The sequence below is a fragment of the Bombus huntii genome, chromosome 8, assembly GCF_024542735.1.
Source record: "Bombus huntii isolate Logan2020A chromosome 8, iyBomHunt1.1, whole genome shotgun sequence".
NCBI lineage: Eukaryota > Metazoa > Arthropoda > Insecta > Hymenoptera > Apidae > Bombus > Bombus huntii.
Window position 1 is genome coordinate 8,310,847 of NC_066245.1, and position 16,168 is coordinate 8,327,014.

At 38.6% G+C, this 16,168-nt stretch overlaps 1 protein-coding gene across 8 annotated transcripts in view; it reads right to left on the bottom strand.

Annotated features, from left to right (window-relative positions):
• Positions 1-16,168, bottom strand: part of LOC126869017 (cell adhesion molecule Dscam2-like) — a 164,491-nt gene that overhangs the window by 19,450 nt on the left and 128,873 nt on the right. For all 8 annotated transcript variants that reach the window (XM_050625090.1, XM_050625094.1, XM_050625093.1 and 5 more), the window contains 6 exons: positions 11,874-12,053; positions 10,191-10,338; positions 8,648-8,946; positions 2,627-2,775; positions 2,241-2,395; positions 1,123-1,304 (listed from right to left, as the gene is read on the bottom strand). In XM_050625090.1, the coding sequence (XP_050481047.1) occupies positions 1,123-1,304; positions 2,241-2,395; positions 2,627-2,775; positions 8,648-8,946; positions 10,191-10,338; positions 11,874-12,053 (1,113 nt within the window). The remainder of the gene's footprint in view (positions 1-1,122; positions 1,305-2,240; positions 2,396-2,626; positions 2,776-8,647; positions 8,947-10,190; positions 10,339-11,873; positions 12,054-16,168) is intronic.

Consider the following 16,168-nt stretch of genomic DNA (forward strand, 5'->3'; position numbering starts at 1 on the left):
ATTTCATCGTTTCGCGGCAAAGCACGAGTCTTTGGCCTCATCAGCGCTGGAGAACGCGCTGTATTCTGTTGTATACTTATCCGGAAATTGCTGAAGTCCCCGATTATCCTTTATCACGATTCGTTGAGGCAAGGGAAACGCGTCCGTTCTAACTTGGAAATACCGTAAGTTATTTCTTATTCGGAGGAGGACGTTTGAGGATCCGTTTAGTTTGCAGGCAACAAAGCTATTTCTCCACTTTGCGTATTTTGTTATACGAAAACCATAGGGAGCAAACATGCTAAGTTATATCTTTCCTTCTTCACAGAACAGCACATTTTCAATTTATAAATTTCATAACATGTCGAGCAAGTCTGTATTAGTAAAACTGCTTCCCTATTTTGTTGTGGGATTAAATAAACAGGTACTATATTTTTCATTTTTTTAAATCTATCTGAGAGATATTAATAGCGATATTGTCGGTTTAGCACAAGTACGATGAAACTAAGAAAAGTATATTTTTCTAGAAATTAGTTTAAATAGAAAGTAATTTATCACTCAAGTATTAATGAAAAATACCTGTTCCTTTACGAATTAGTTAATAATCTTTAGATTTTGAAGGTCTGTAAGAAAATATTATTTATATATGTATTGCTAGCTACTAAAAAAAGGATTGAAACTCCATTTTGAATTGTGATATTGTTTTTAAGGAATAATATAGTGTTATTAAATATAACAGTCTAAGAATTGTAATTTGTTGATCATGTTGACCGTTGTCGACCATGAAAATTCCTATCCCAGTAAATATCTCACTTTTACAGTTCAATTTCACAAACATCTCAAGATTAACAACCTTTTTCTCACAAACTAACGACATTTAAATATTATACATTTATATTATAAGACAATAAAACGATAGACAATGAAACAGCGGTGGTTAATAAAACAGACGATATAAAACATACGATAATCCAAGCTTATTAAATAAAACGCTAACATCAAAATTCCTGAGAAGGGAAATATTCTCAAAACTGAAACGATAGCGTTACGAGAAGGAGAAGAATAAATAGTAAATAACACAGAAATAGCAGGGGGAAATGAACAGAAAACAAAAGTGAAATAACCTTGATATCGTTTGCTCACCGTCTTCGAGGGTCTGCACTGACACCGGGTCAGATCCTGGACCGTCGCCTTTATTATTGAACGCCTTCACCACCACGCTGTACTGTGTGTACTTTCGAAGGCCGGTTAGCCTATAATCGTAGGTGCCATCCCCGTTTCCCGTGATTCCTACTCTGGTGATGTTCACCAATTGATCATTCCCTCTGAAATAATGCCACGGTTGGTGTTCCTCGAGGCAGAAAGATAAAGCGCGAGAAGGAACACTCGGAACTCTACGATACTTAAAGCCATTTCGTGGAAACTAGAGCGAGAAATAGTCTCCTGATTTTTCCAACTTCCTCTATCCCCCTCTTCTTGATGTCCGTATATATCTTCCTAGTCAATATGAAATATCTCGTAGTCGAAAGAACGGAGCACGCGTTTCCGCCATCGTTTAACGAACCGACGCGATTCTTCGCGAATTACAATCGAGAGTCCATGGAATCCCGACAACGAAGAAATTCCATCGTTTAGTAATGGTTAACGATGAACTTCGTTCAAATCCATTCTGCTGTCGTGTTCCAGCGACGTTATTACATTTTCTCGAGAATTCTGGAGAAGTCTGGAATCTGGAAAGTCTGGAGAAAGTATCCCAGTTCAGGATGTCAATTTTTAAGTCTCCTTGGGATTCTCTTATAAAGAAGCCACAGGAATTTTGTTGATATATATTCGATCTTTCTTACGTAGATTTACGTGTGTTTGAAAAATATTCACCACTATCTTTAGGCGAAAATAATCAAGATCATAATATCGAGTTAGGCAATTGAATTTGCTTTATTTTTAATTGGTGCCCGCGGTTCGTAACCCGGTTTAATAATCGCCAGTACGAACATCGTAATGAACATCGCAATAAATTGGACGTTTCATAAAAGCGAAAAAGCAACGAACGTCCGCGAAACATCTGTTACGAGAACAAAGCACGGCGATTATCCGCGGCGGCGGAAACGCGAACCGATCGTTCGTCCGTTGTCGATGGAATCGCCGTGATAATCGACGAAGATTCGAGCCCCTCATCGGGACCATGTCTCTTCCCTTCTAAATTCTACGATCCCGAAGTGTGCTAGAAACTATTCTAAATAGCCGTAAGCGGATAACGATACCCGAGATTGGTGCAGCTGATGGTGTATCCGAGAAGTTCACCATTCCAGAGGGATCGATCCGGTGGTTGCCAGGTGACCTTCACTTGCTGCGGTCCTAAAGGCTCAGCGATAACGTGTCTAGGTGGTCCGCCAGGAATTTCCCCGTCTGTTTGGGCCTGTTGTGTCGTTGGTTTCCGTTGTCGTGGTCGTTTTTTATTCGATCGAACGGAGACGCGTGGACCGAGTGAAAAGGGAAACGATGATAAAGTTAAACGAAATGGCGGTCGTTTTCGAACTGAACGAATAGATGGACATAATATGATACAATGATAAAATTTGCTTTCTTTTTTTTTCTTTTCTTTTTTTCTTTTTTTTTTTTGAGACATGAAGAAATGTTTGATACTGACATGAAGGATGTCGCTTGGCGCTGATGTTCCAAGGTGATTTTCCGCAAGCACCCGAAAGTGGTAGGAGGTCGCCGGTTTTAGAGGCGACACCAGCGCGACCGTGTTGTCCCCTGCCACCATCTTCTGCGTGTTGTGCTCATGCCACACGTCTTTCCAGCAAAAGGCAACGACAACGCTTAGAGGGCTTGTGCATCGTTGATCGCTAGGATAGTCGACGGATTTACGACGCACAGCTTTCACGCGCCGCACGAAACATATGTACGCGAACTTTCGTCCCGCCCCGAGGCGCGCTACCATAGTCACGCTTTTTTTATTCTACCAGTTCACGGTGAAACTACGCGTCGTTTTCAGTTTCGTCCTTTTTCATCGAGTTAAAGGAAAAAGAAACATAATCGACGTCAGTTGAAGGCTTCTTCGTTGCTCTCAATGGCGCAAAGGAAACAAATTTGCGAAGAAAAAGCAACGATCGCGTTTCCTCGTTGCAAAGTTCGCTGACTTATCGAAACTTCGAAGATGGAAGTATATCGAATTCAATTTAAACTCGATGTGTCTATGTTGAACGTCTGTTGTGACGTATATCCTAATAATATCGATAAACTTCCTTTCGACAGTCTCCGTGTTTTTTCAGTCCAGGGAAACTTCTGTTAAAAATAGTAACTTTGTATGGAACACCATGAACGTAACTGTTGCGTTTTCTTTTCGCAGATCTTATTAACTAACTTCGTTTTTAGTTTTATCATCGTTGGCACAGAAACTTCGAAAATTGAAAGATTCGTCAAGCGGCCATGTTAGACGTCATCGAAAACGAAGTTATCTCAACCAGAAAAAGAGACTTAACTGGCTGATATCGCGGACGGGCAGAATAGCGGTAATCCGCCTCGAAGCAGTCGAAAAATCGAACGTGCGAACGAACAGGCGATCCATGGTCGACGAAAAAATTGAAGAAAAAGGAGAACCAATCGAAGGGAGAGTAAAGTTCAATAAAGTAATATCACATGGTACGTATTTCCGAAATTTTGAAGCACGTTAATCAAACGCGTTCCACTGTGATTGAACAAAAATGCAATATTTTCGGCTCTATGAACTTCTTTTATCGCGTGTCCTCGATACCCGTTTATATGAATAAAAATTCCATTACTATCACCCTTTGCTCTGACAATGAAAACGAACGAAAAAAAAAAAAGAAGAAAAGGAAAACCAAAATTAAAATCGTGTATATTTAATTTCAATTCCGATGTTCGGATAAAGAAACGAGTGAAATATTCGTCGTCGACTATGAATAGTAGAATGATCGAGTTCGCACGATCGATATAGTCAGGGGTGGCAGCAAGAAGAAATCCCGGGGGCGGCAGTGATAGCGAATACCCGACTCGGTGCTTGCCCTGAAAACGTGTTTCACGCGCGTTCACACCACGACAGGCCTCTGTCCTTCCATGTGTTAAGTTCGATAATTTAGCAGCGGCCAGGCGATTCGAGTCGATTAGGCGTAAATGAGGACATCCGAAGTTAACGAGGGACTGGATCCTGAGGGCGGGTAGGCGAGGCCTGAACAGAGAAGGAGAGCGAGTGAGAGGAAAAGGAGAAAGAGATAGATAGAGTTTGTGTGCGGGGTGTTCGACGCTTTGAAAGAGAACTTTCCACCGGCGGAGAAAATAAAGACAGAAGACAGAGAGAAGAAGCACAGCGTCAACTTTGCGGCAAACTTCGACTTCCTTCTCGTGGCACGCTTTTATGAAAACCGTGACCCACCCTTCGCTTCGCTCGATATAACACCCTTCGCCTGGCTCTCTGTTCGTGTTGCTCGAAAAAACGGGTCATTCCACGCGGCGTAATTAAATATCGTCGAATAACCGTTGGATACGAGCGAACTGCAGGCCCTTTCTGCGAACCAGCCTTTCGTTGACCGGTTCTCCATCGACAATACGCGTTTGATTCGATGGCTAACAAAACTTGCGAAGGTAGGGCGGCTTTGGCTTTCACGAAAATTGAAAAACTTTCGCCCTGTGTACGCGCCGTGGTTCACAGCCGGAAGTCCTGCCAGAGCTAAGGGAGACTCGACTGCGGCGCTTCGAAATTAATTTTTCCATTAAAATGTAAAAACCAACCGGGGCTGCGAATTGGCTCGTTTCGCGGGCGTTCTGCGGGATCATCGTTTGTTATTTTGTTGGCCGACAGCTATTCCAGCTAGGGGAATCGAGAGAAGTCGATAAAAAGGTAGGAAAGCTTTGGAAGCTGTAGAGAAAGCCGTACGTCAAAGGTTTGTGGTTCCAATCAGCGACGAATCGCACGAAAGAAACCACGGATTCTGGCATACGATCGTTGGCCCGGATTGATTATATATTGTTTGCCATATTGCGCTATAATTTCATTCCCTCCGATTGCCCCCGCAACTAGCCAGCCAGGCTATTGATTAAATTCGAGATCCAGCTTGACAGTCCAATAATGGAGTCTTAATGTGGCACCGCCGAGATATTACGAATCAAACTCCTTCCGACGGCCGGCCTGTAATGAAACGACGATCGTGCTTGTGGATGGAAAGCAATTAAAATATAGAGGCCAGACGGAGGAAGTTCGTGTAAACAAAAGATAGCCCAAATGAAAACTGTCGTGATCGTAATGAAATTTTCCTTCTCTCTCGTGCGTGTCGAATTCAATGAAAAAAAGTCGATCAAGAAACTTTATAGGACGTATAGGCTGTTTCAAAAAGTTGTGGTCAGGTGCATGTAGCAACAAAAACAGATAAAAAAAAGGATACAAGTATCGTTGGTTTCGGAGTCAGATATTTTCATCAGTGAGATATTATCTACCTCGACATATTGTTTTTTGAGTTCACCAACATACACTAGTTCGAAAATTTAAAGCCAATCTGAAAATATAGATAGAAATTTTTCTTTTTTTATTGAAAACATACTCTTCGTACAACACATTAGTGTTTTGACGAATACTAGACGCTTTGACGGCCTGTCTCCAATTTTTTGAAAAAACACCGTATATGAAAAATTTTTGAGAGACTGAACGCGTCGATACCAGATCGTCGACGATGATTTTGCATTGAAACATGGAATACGGCTGGAAGTAAGTTGAATGGAATCGGAACGAGTCCTTCAGTTTGGTATCTCTGGAACGACGGTACTCTCCGATCCCTTGAAGCGATATTGCCCTAAATATTCAAAAATCTGAAGGACCTTTTCCTGGCTGCGAATATCTCGCGTCCAGGAATCGATCGGGAAACAGATAGAAGAGCCTGCACAGCGTTTCTCAAATTTCACACGGATTCGTCAGCGACCCGGTGCTCGAGTTTCGCGATCGATTAAGAAACGCTCGACGAAAACCAGGAGAAATCAAGTCAGAGATAGGAAAGATAGAAAGAGTTACGAGAAGAAAATGGGTATCCAGTGAAAAATAACGAAGACGTTCTGATGGTCGTGAGGTATGAATAATGTCTGACACGTTCCCCACGGAAATCGTTATGAACGAGTCAAACGACATCGGCAAAGTCGAGGAACACCAAGATGGATCTTAGTAACGCGATGGATAACACCGTCACAAGCGAGAAGAGGTCGCTATTTGAATTCCAAAGAAGCTTTCAGGGAGTCTTTTTCCTGGCGTACATGTCAAAGCAATAAATCACCTGGCTCTATAAAGATTCAGTTATCTGTATCTGGTCGAAGAAATAGGTTAGAATCCTCCGGATCGATCTTCGGTCTTTTTTTCGATATCTGAAATTAATACACTTCCAGATAGGTTTTCTCTTGGCCTCTATCTAATCTGTCATATTTTTCCGAGAACATACAGTTTCTAGAACATTGACCGCGAGTGGCTGGAAAATGATCTCAAGTTTGAGAAACGCTGTATTACACGAAAGAGATCCGATGTAGCGTTGCCAAAGTTAGACAACCCAACTGTAATCCAACAAACAACATTGGTATATCTATTTTCTTTAGCGTATCGGCTTTCATCATAGCGCGGGGCACGTAGCCGCTTAGGAACTGCGTGATACGATCGAACATTACAACCTAAAGAAAATATCCTGCAACCCTTTTACTTTCTTTCACATCAGAATAAAGGGATAGTATCAAGTTGATACGCAACAAACTACGTTATTGCCAATATTTGTTATCAAGTTATCAAGTTATTTTTCTCCATAATCGACAATGTAAGACTTCTCCATTTCTGTCTGCCTGGTGAGTGCAATAGAGCTGTTTGCAGCATCGATCTTCTAATTGTTTCGAGCAGAGTAGTTCTGTATTATTTTTCAAGACGAAGAAAGCTATTGGAAAACTTCAACTTCAAACCGGAATTAGCGCGAAACGCAATATTCGACTAGAAATCGCCTGCAAAACATCCACTGTTTCTTATTCCCGATGTAATAGCTAAAGAATCTCACGGAAGTGGTGTGAACACGTTTCGGAACGTCAACGAGTGCACTATGAGTATGCGAATCTAATGATAGGAATGAGTCTAACATCCTTGTTCGCAGCGTGAATTCGATCCCATTGCCAATTCCGAGTCGGCACGAAGCTCACGGGTCCGAACGCCTATCCATATGTCATCGATACGCGTATTTGACCACGATCAATCGAAGTCACGGCGCGGTACACGTTCCCGAGACACGCCTCTCTGTCTCGAGGCAAGCTGTAACGTCGCAGGAAGCTCAGTCCAGTGACCTCCTCATTTCCATCCCATCAAACGGAACCAACATACCACATCGAATCTCATCACCAAACCACCGATCAAGTTCAAATTAATTTTAATTAACCCCTTCAGCGTTATGAATCGAAACTCGTGATGTTACGATTGTTTACGATTGTCGAATGTTTACGAGTTTCGAAAAATTGCTCATTATGCGGCACGTTTATGTCAATGAACGAAAACGTTTAGAATCACTTGGTGGCCATTGTGAACTAATTTGTACGACCAATATGGGTTTTGTCGACGTACGCGTAAACTGTATTTATATTAGTCAACTATTTATCGATCGACTCAATTAAAAAATGTATATCAAAGCTTCGTTGTGTGAAATTTTAACGTCCAATATGACTATTAATACTATATTTAGTCTAATTTAATTTAGATATTTCTGCAATTGTTAATCCATTGTCGACTGATCAGTGATTACACGACCAACTTAATTAATATTGCATATACCACTGGAACTAGACTGGAACTAGATTGGAAATCGATCGAGCTAATCTGTTGTAAACGCAAATATAAAGAAGACGCAGTAGCAACAAACTACTTTTGTATCTGTCTTCTCTGTTTAAAAAATGTTCAACTTATTTTTCTTCCATGAATCTAGGGCGACACGCGATTCAGCACGCATTCAAGAAATTTATTAATTTTTAAATATGAAAAATATAATTTTTTCTATTTCGACGTCTCTAATAAATGATATAAATTGCGAATCAGAAAATTCTGAAACCTGTGCATTTTGCGTTTCAAATAATTTTAAGTGTAATTTAATATAGTTTGTACCAGAAATGAAAAATTTGCACAGCATTTGCTCCACCGCAAAAAGTGGATGGCAAATGTTTATGCAATTTCATACTTTTATGAACGCAATTAACCTAAATAGAGATCTGTCTCATTCACTAAATATTATAACGAACGTTTTACTCTGAATATTTCATGTATTCTTGTAAATTATACGCGCTTTGCACACAGCCTGCCTTTCGAACTTTTCATTATCTCAAAAAATATTTCGAATAAAGCTACTATTTACTTTAAATTATCCATGAAGGCACCAACATCCACGATCTAGTAAGAAGAAAATAATGTTCGATAAACCTGCCTCGTTAGATATCTTAACACTGAAAGGATTTAATCAAATTCATTCAATGTACATATATAAAAAGATTTGCAAAGATTTTGGAAAATCCGGTGATAAGCTTTCCGCGACGTGATGTCCCAGGTGATGTCCATTGGACAGCCGCCGTTCCTCGATCGATAATCACGCGCGTTACCCGATACACCGTGGCGGCCGTGTACTGTACGGCGAACAAAGCGAATCAGCCAACCTACCCTGCGCCTCCTTGTACTGCACGATGTAGTTGGTTATAGGCGAGCTGGCGTGCGCTGGATCCTGCTCGCTGGACGGCGACGACCAGGCCAACAGCAACGATCTGCTCCCTTGCTCGGCTACGTGTAAATTCCGGGGAAAATTCGGTGGCTCCTGAACCAGCAGCTTGATGCTCGCTCTGGCATGCCCGTAAGCATTCGTCGCTACGCACATGTAGTCCCCACGGTCTATGTGGTTCGCCTGAGTGATACGTAATTCGGAGATCACCCTTCCTGACACCTTCTGGTTGTCTATCGTATATCTACAAATGAAAAAGTAGAGTCAGTTTCATTAACTGGCCGCTACGTTGCCACAGTTGTTTAAAATTTCTCTTCGGATGGCGACGGTATTACGGCGATTTACCTAGTTCGTACTTGCTCCGACTAGTTAGTTAGTAGCACCAGAAAATTACCTTGACCGCAAAAATTTAAAAGGAAAATAAAACGAACGATGAAGAATAAAGATTCGAGAATAAAAAATAAATTTTTTGATAACTAAATAAGTACTGCTTGGCGGAATTGTTTAAACATTCGTATAACTTCGCATCTCTGGAATTCTATATTAATCGCCGATTCTAGTTAACACTTTAGTTTATGATCTCGCTATATCGTTTCCACCAAGTACACGTAACTTCGAGCCACTAGCCATCGTTGGCTATCTGCACATCCTCGCGAATAAATAGAACGAATAGAACGAATACGTCAGATCAATCAAATATATACATAGACTTTTATTAAAGTAGATGTATTATTCTTTTATTCTATTTTTACGCTATCCTTCAAGTGTTTCATTCATCAGGGTGAACACGTCAGAACAATCAAAATGAGAATAGTTACATCATTCTTATTCATTAGAACGACAATTTTCACAGACGAATATCGATCGTGTTCACCCGTTCTTCTATTTCGCCGTAATGGATGCACGACAAGGCGTATCCGTGGATCTAATAGATATGCTAGAAGACTATATCGCTAGAAATTTATTGATAAACGTTGCTATGTCGCGGTGCTCGAGTAATTTTGCGTGAGCGAAAGTTAGCGAGCGACGCAACAAGGGATGCGCCGAATAATTTTGTAATGAAGGAGCACGATGCAGAGCGAGCTGTTGGGAAAATGTTCTGCGGAAACTCTCCAACTATGGCGCTCAGTCACATGCTTCGTGGAGTGGAACCGACGGAGTGTTGTACCAGCAGAATCCCTTGAGGAAACTCTACTTGAACTGCGTCTAACTAATTCTCTTCGATGCTTTTGTTTGATTTAAAATATACAGAAATTTCGCAAGCAGATTCTTTTGATCGATCTCCATTGAGAATGGTATTCTTCGACGATGGACACGCAACATGTTAATCAATTGACCTGTCTCGACCGACTAGCATTGTAATTAACCTGTGTGTCTCTCTGTCAATCGAGATCGATGGGAGATCGAAGTGTCATTCTCATCGATCGTTCATAATGTAATCTGCAGTGTGTATGGGAGGGAATGGGCTTGATTAATTTCGATACAAACCTAACGTCGTAGTTGGGGTCGACTCTGCTGTCACGTGCACGCCAACTGAGATCAAGAGGTGCGTCTCCTTCGGCTTCGCAGCGCAATGTCACGCTCTCTCCTCGTCGGACTGATTCCTGCCGCGTTTTCACTGATACTTGAGGGCCCGCTGTTTCGAGCATTCCAAATTGTTAGTGTGCTCGTTTCTATCTATCGTTTCTTGCGAAGAGGAACGCCAAACGTGCAGAACGATGTACGAAATTATATTTTCTAAACGAAAATTTTACGATATTTCTGGTAACCGATTAACAAGATTGTCTCTTCAATAGAAAATCAAGAAATTACCGTAAATTATATATATTAGATTTTAAGAAGATTTGTGAATGAACATATCAAAAGCTAGTTATCGAACAATCGGAATATTAATGTGATTTCTTTAATACGAGTTTAGATCTGATTAGATTGGTTCTGTTTAGACTGATCTGAGTTTAGATTGGAAAAAGTGTCGTGAAAATTACTGGAAACATAAATTTACCACTTATTGAAGATTAAGGACGTCCTTTATTTCGTGCAGAAAGATAAATCTATCTCAGCTAGGTTAATTTCTATCTTTTTAATCCGTTGTTTATTTCATTCTTCATTCACAAATAGAAGGAGATATAGATAGATCTAAATAAAGAAATTAACTCAAGAAATTTTTAATTCTAATGGCGAGTTCAGGACAGAAGTTTATATTTCAACGTGAATCAAAAGTGATTAATTACTAGAAATGTTAGTTTGAATAGAAATAGTAATATCGTAGATAAAGAAGTGAAACATTTCCACGTATATTTATATTCAATTCACCGAAAAATGTATGGTTAGACGGGACGATAAATTGTAAGATCCATTTTCCTTGAATTGCATAAATTGAGTCCTTATTTGCGTGACTACGAGCAACATACGACCTGTGTTTCTTATTGCGTCATCGTATTTCTTTAGTTACTGACCGAAATGAAATAGAATTCAAATTCTAATTAATTTATATATCATAATTTAATATATATGTATATTATATATTTAATATCTTTAATATATATATCCCAGTTTCTCCAAATTTTATAAAATTGTAAAATTTGCCTAAGCAGGAAAAGAATATTTATGCACATTCATCTTTTATAAACTTTTATAAACACTGTTAAAAAAATGGAATCTAAATAAAAGTCTCTTTTTTCTAGTAAATATTATAGTGACTGCTCTGAATATTTTATATTTTCTTATATTTAATGTTTTATTATTCCCGTGCATTTTTAAATTCCCCACGAATATACATATACAAATCCATAGCCTAAATATTAATCAAATCTTCCAAATTTTTTTCTATAATCACGATATTAGAAAACAAAGAAGGATTAATTGGCCTGTATAAATTGACTAAGGAAAATTGGAAATGAAATATATATGGCGTTAACACGACATTAACTCCTAATGGATTAATTCATTATATCAACGAATTTAGACGAATGTATGAAGCAATATTAACTACATCGGCCTCGCCTGGCGTTCCCCTCTGTATGGGTCGAGAATGGTGATATTGGGCTGGAGCTCGAGAAATTCGGCCACGAAACGAAGAATTTCAGAGCAGCTGGTCGTGGCCGGAATCCCAAGTTCGCAAACTGACACAGATCCAGCCAGCAGTAACTTGTTGTTGCGTGAATATTTTACCGTGAACTGTTAGTCGAATGAGCTTGCTGAGGCCGGGCCCGATACCGTTGCTCGCCTGGCATAGATAGAAACCGGCATGATCTCTGGATACCCGTGAGATCACCAAGGACCCGTTTCCGGCAACTCCTGCTCCCTCGGTGCCACTGTATCCCAGCTCTCTGTAGTCGCCTGGTGTATCGCCTGAATGTTTCGAGGGAGCAGCCATTACTCGTCTAAACTAACTCGTTATCATAATTTTCTGTCTGTGTTCTGGTTAGGGGTCGCAATATAGGGTCGTAATATTCCGATATCGAGAATCGTAATAAACAAAGACTTTCATTGGGATCAAGAAAAAACAAGGAAAATAGGTATTTCTATCTGTGAATTTTGATATTGGAGTTTTTCTTCTTCTTCGCTTAAATTGAATTAAGATTTAGATTAAATTAATATATTACATATAGAATGTGATAAAACGAATGGTATAATGGTTATAACGCATGCAAAAGTAAGCCGAAAATTTAAAACGAAATTTGTTCGTTCGCAGTCTCGTTTCGTAGAAAATCAAGCTTATGACGTTCCTTTAATGTAGGTTTAAATAAAAAAGAATTTCTTGCAATTATTTAAATTAATATTAATAAATGGTGCGGAACGTCGTCGTATTCAAAAGCTCGTTTTCGATCTTTGCTATAGTTACAGAAACGTACGATTTGTTATCTTCTATTAATTCTCAGGATCTTTCTTTAGGGTTGTAGGATTATTCTGATGACTTGTTATATCACGATAAGCTCGGTTAGGTTAGATTAAGTTAAAATATATACGTGAAAATATGGACATAGGCAAAATATTGTTTACATAGAAAACGTGGAATAACTGTTTGATCGGTGCTATTTCGACTTTTCTATGAATAGCAAATGCTCATCCGGGTGATTAGTATTGTCTGCACTATAGTTATCTGTAATGGTAATCCCCTGCAGTAACAGACCATTCACCTGCCTCGTTGTAATTTGTAGCTCATGTCAAGTATATCCTGAGTCTTTTAATATAGTAGCCGGATTAATTTGCACCAACCCGTTTAATTATCTTCGATCTTTCAATTTTCTATATTATTCCTATCTGCATATTTCTCTCTTAAATAAACTCTAACTATGGATATTTTAAATCGAAATATATATAGTGACGTAAAGTGAATTTACGTCATCTTATTGAGAGGCACGTTATTTCGAAATAATTTTGCGTAATAATCTCCGAAATAATTTCTGTTTCTATTATATCAAAGTTATCAACTCCGTCAGAAATACAAATTTCTACAAGTTCGGATACATGTTATACAAGAGTAATATTGTTATATCCAAATGCTATTACGCTTTAAAATAATTTAGCTACATTGTTTATGAATTAAATATATGCAAACCAATATATCTACAATTCAAATTAATATTAAAATCCAAATTAGTCGTGCAAAATAGAAGATTATTCGAAGACGAATTATATTTAAAATTATCAATATAAAATTAAGTTACTTTGCCTATACTATTCCTAAACTAAAAATTATTTCAAATAGTTATTTCTTCTGCTTATTTCAAACAATATTTGACCAAGATCTTTCCGAAAAATATGCAAAATTAAAATGTTTATAGCTTGAAAAATACTTATCTGATATTTGTACACACACATATATATATTTTTTTCTCATTACTTTGATGTCTCTCTAAATATCCACATATTTATACTTTACAACTTTCAACACGCTGATGACTTATCAAAAAAAATTTTAAAAGACAGAAATTCGTTTCGACATTCGCCGATTCGGGCGTAATTCAGGAGGAATCCCAGCTACCTCATGCGATACGCGTTTATGACGTTACAGAATTTTCAGCCGGGCATCAGAATATCCGTCGGAATTCACAGTGTCGTCGTGTATGCCTCTACCATCGACAGAGAGGAACGCTACCATTGTGGCGGATCAACGTCATTCGACATTCTTTCCGATACAATAAACATCGGGAAACGGGTAAATGTCCAAAGGAAGTTCGGCGTTGCGTGAAAAGATACAACGTACGTGAAAATGCGATCGAAAGTACTTCCCCAGCTTTGACTTTTGATATCAAGTAGAGACATCTTGTATAAGTATCGAAGTAGCAAGAAATCACGATCTTGAATACGCATTTGTTGGATTTTCATCATTTATAAACGGACAATTCTGTCTCTCAATGGTAAAAATTTATTATTGAACAGAGAAACGTAAAACATAACGCTAAAGCACAGATTGCAAATTGGACTTTATGATGCGGATGTACGCATCTATTAAAAAATTTAAAACATGTTAAAAAAAATAACTTCCTTAAGCAAATAAATACCTTTTTTTATGAAATATTATCTTTTTATACTATTGAAACAGAGATTAATTAATAAACTGCGGGTTTTTATGTATTTATGAGAAATTTGAGAAAAGAAAAATTACCAAAACGCACGTAGTATGTTATATATTATATAAAGTTATATAAAATATCCCAGAGAGAGAGAGAGAGAGATTTTTTTAGTTCTGCTCATGAAATTTTGAATCTGCCTAAATATCCGTAGCTTAATTATTATGAATAAAAATGAATTACTCAGAAAAATGTACCATAGAGCTTGCTTCGTCCAAAAACCAAAGACAGTTCCAAATTTAAGAAGTGTTCGTATTGCAACGCAACGAGTTGAAAAAGATCAATCCTTTTTTGCACTCTCTTCTAGCTTATCTACGTCCAGAACTCGACTATGTGCTGGCGTATTCCAACAATATTAAATCGTTTAATTAATATTCTCCCTCATTGGCTCAGTTTTGAAATGTATTCCTCCCATAATGAGTGATTTAACTTTCAGTAAAAGAGGAATCGTAACAGTACGAAGTAGATGGGCTATGATCGAGGAAAAAGAGGAGAAATTTCATTCCCAAGCGGTGCAATATAATGTTCACGAGCAACGAACTGGTGAAACTAATTGTACCACCGCTTCATCGGACGGAGGGCTTATTTCAGATTGAATGAGACCTCTGGAAACGGCCGATCAGCGAAATTTCTGATGGATATCTTCGTCAACCTCCGCCAGCCTCGGGTTAAATACACTCAGCAGCTGTAACCTGATGAAAACGATCGATGGAATTCACGTAAAAGTCAGCCAATAATTAAATTGTTTCGGAGGAAGAGAGAAATCGCGCAACGAAATATCTGGAATATCTATTTTTCTCTTCTGTTTTGTTGTACTCTAAGGTCAATGAGTAGTGATTAGTTAATAAGCCTCTCGAGGCAAACAGACGTTTTTAATGACATCAGATAAGTCAATCTATAAATCAATAGCAATAAATCGAAGTTGCAACGGCCCTCGAATCGATTCCGCCTGATAGAATTTTAAATTTTACTCCACCTTCGTAAGGACGCCATCTTCTCGTATCTACATTTTCTTCGTTGTCTACGAAGTCCTGCGTTTACATTTTCCCGGAATATTCTACATTATAATGTGATACGAAATTGTATTACTAATTTTCATTTGTTAAACTACTTTTTCGGAATGTGCTAGGCCACTGATTCTCAACTTTTTCATACAGTCGTATTAACAAAATTAAAATTCAGAAGGTGTAATATCATCAAGGAAGCTATATGCAAATTCGAATTCAAGATTAGAATTGGAAAGTATATTGTACAAATTATCCGTGTACGTACCATAAGCCCTTCTTAGTGTACTACTGACAAAAGATTACTATATTCTTAGAATTATTCTTATACTATCTTAGAATTCCCACTATTTTTCTTTTCGTCCAATCATTGCTATGGTATAAAAGCTTACTTTGTTTTCGACGCGACTGCCTGTCTGTCCGTTTGTTGCTGTCAATAGAAAATGTATAACGTGACAGAGAAGTCGATTATCCTGTCAATTAACTGAAATCATTTAGGAGAAACTATTATATTGGGAATAAATAAGGCTATTCTCCTCTATGAGCGAAATCCCCCGGAATAAAAATCGTCAACGTCAACATCTCATAGGCACGTATATACGTATTAAGTTCGACGAAGCCAAGATTCCCGTAGAAGGAAACGAGCCGTCAAAAGGCAAGCATCAAATTCCACGTATTAAGTGCCATCAAGGTGTTACAGCAGCTTGTCCGCATGCTCAAAGGCATCTTCCACAGTAGAATACGCCGCTATAAGACAGCCAGCGAGAGTAACAAGAAACGTGAGAGGAAAATGTGAGGATGTACAAGCTCTAATCAGAAAATGACACTTTGCGAATTAAGAATCTCTCTTTTACTCTTTGAAATAAATATCCATCTTCCCTCGTTA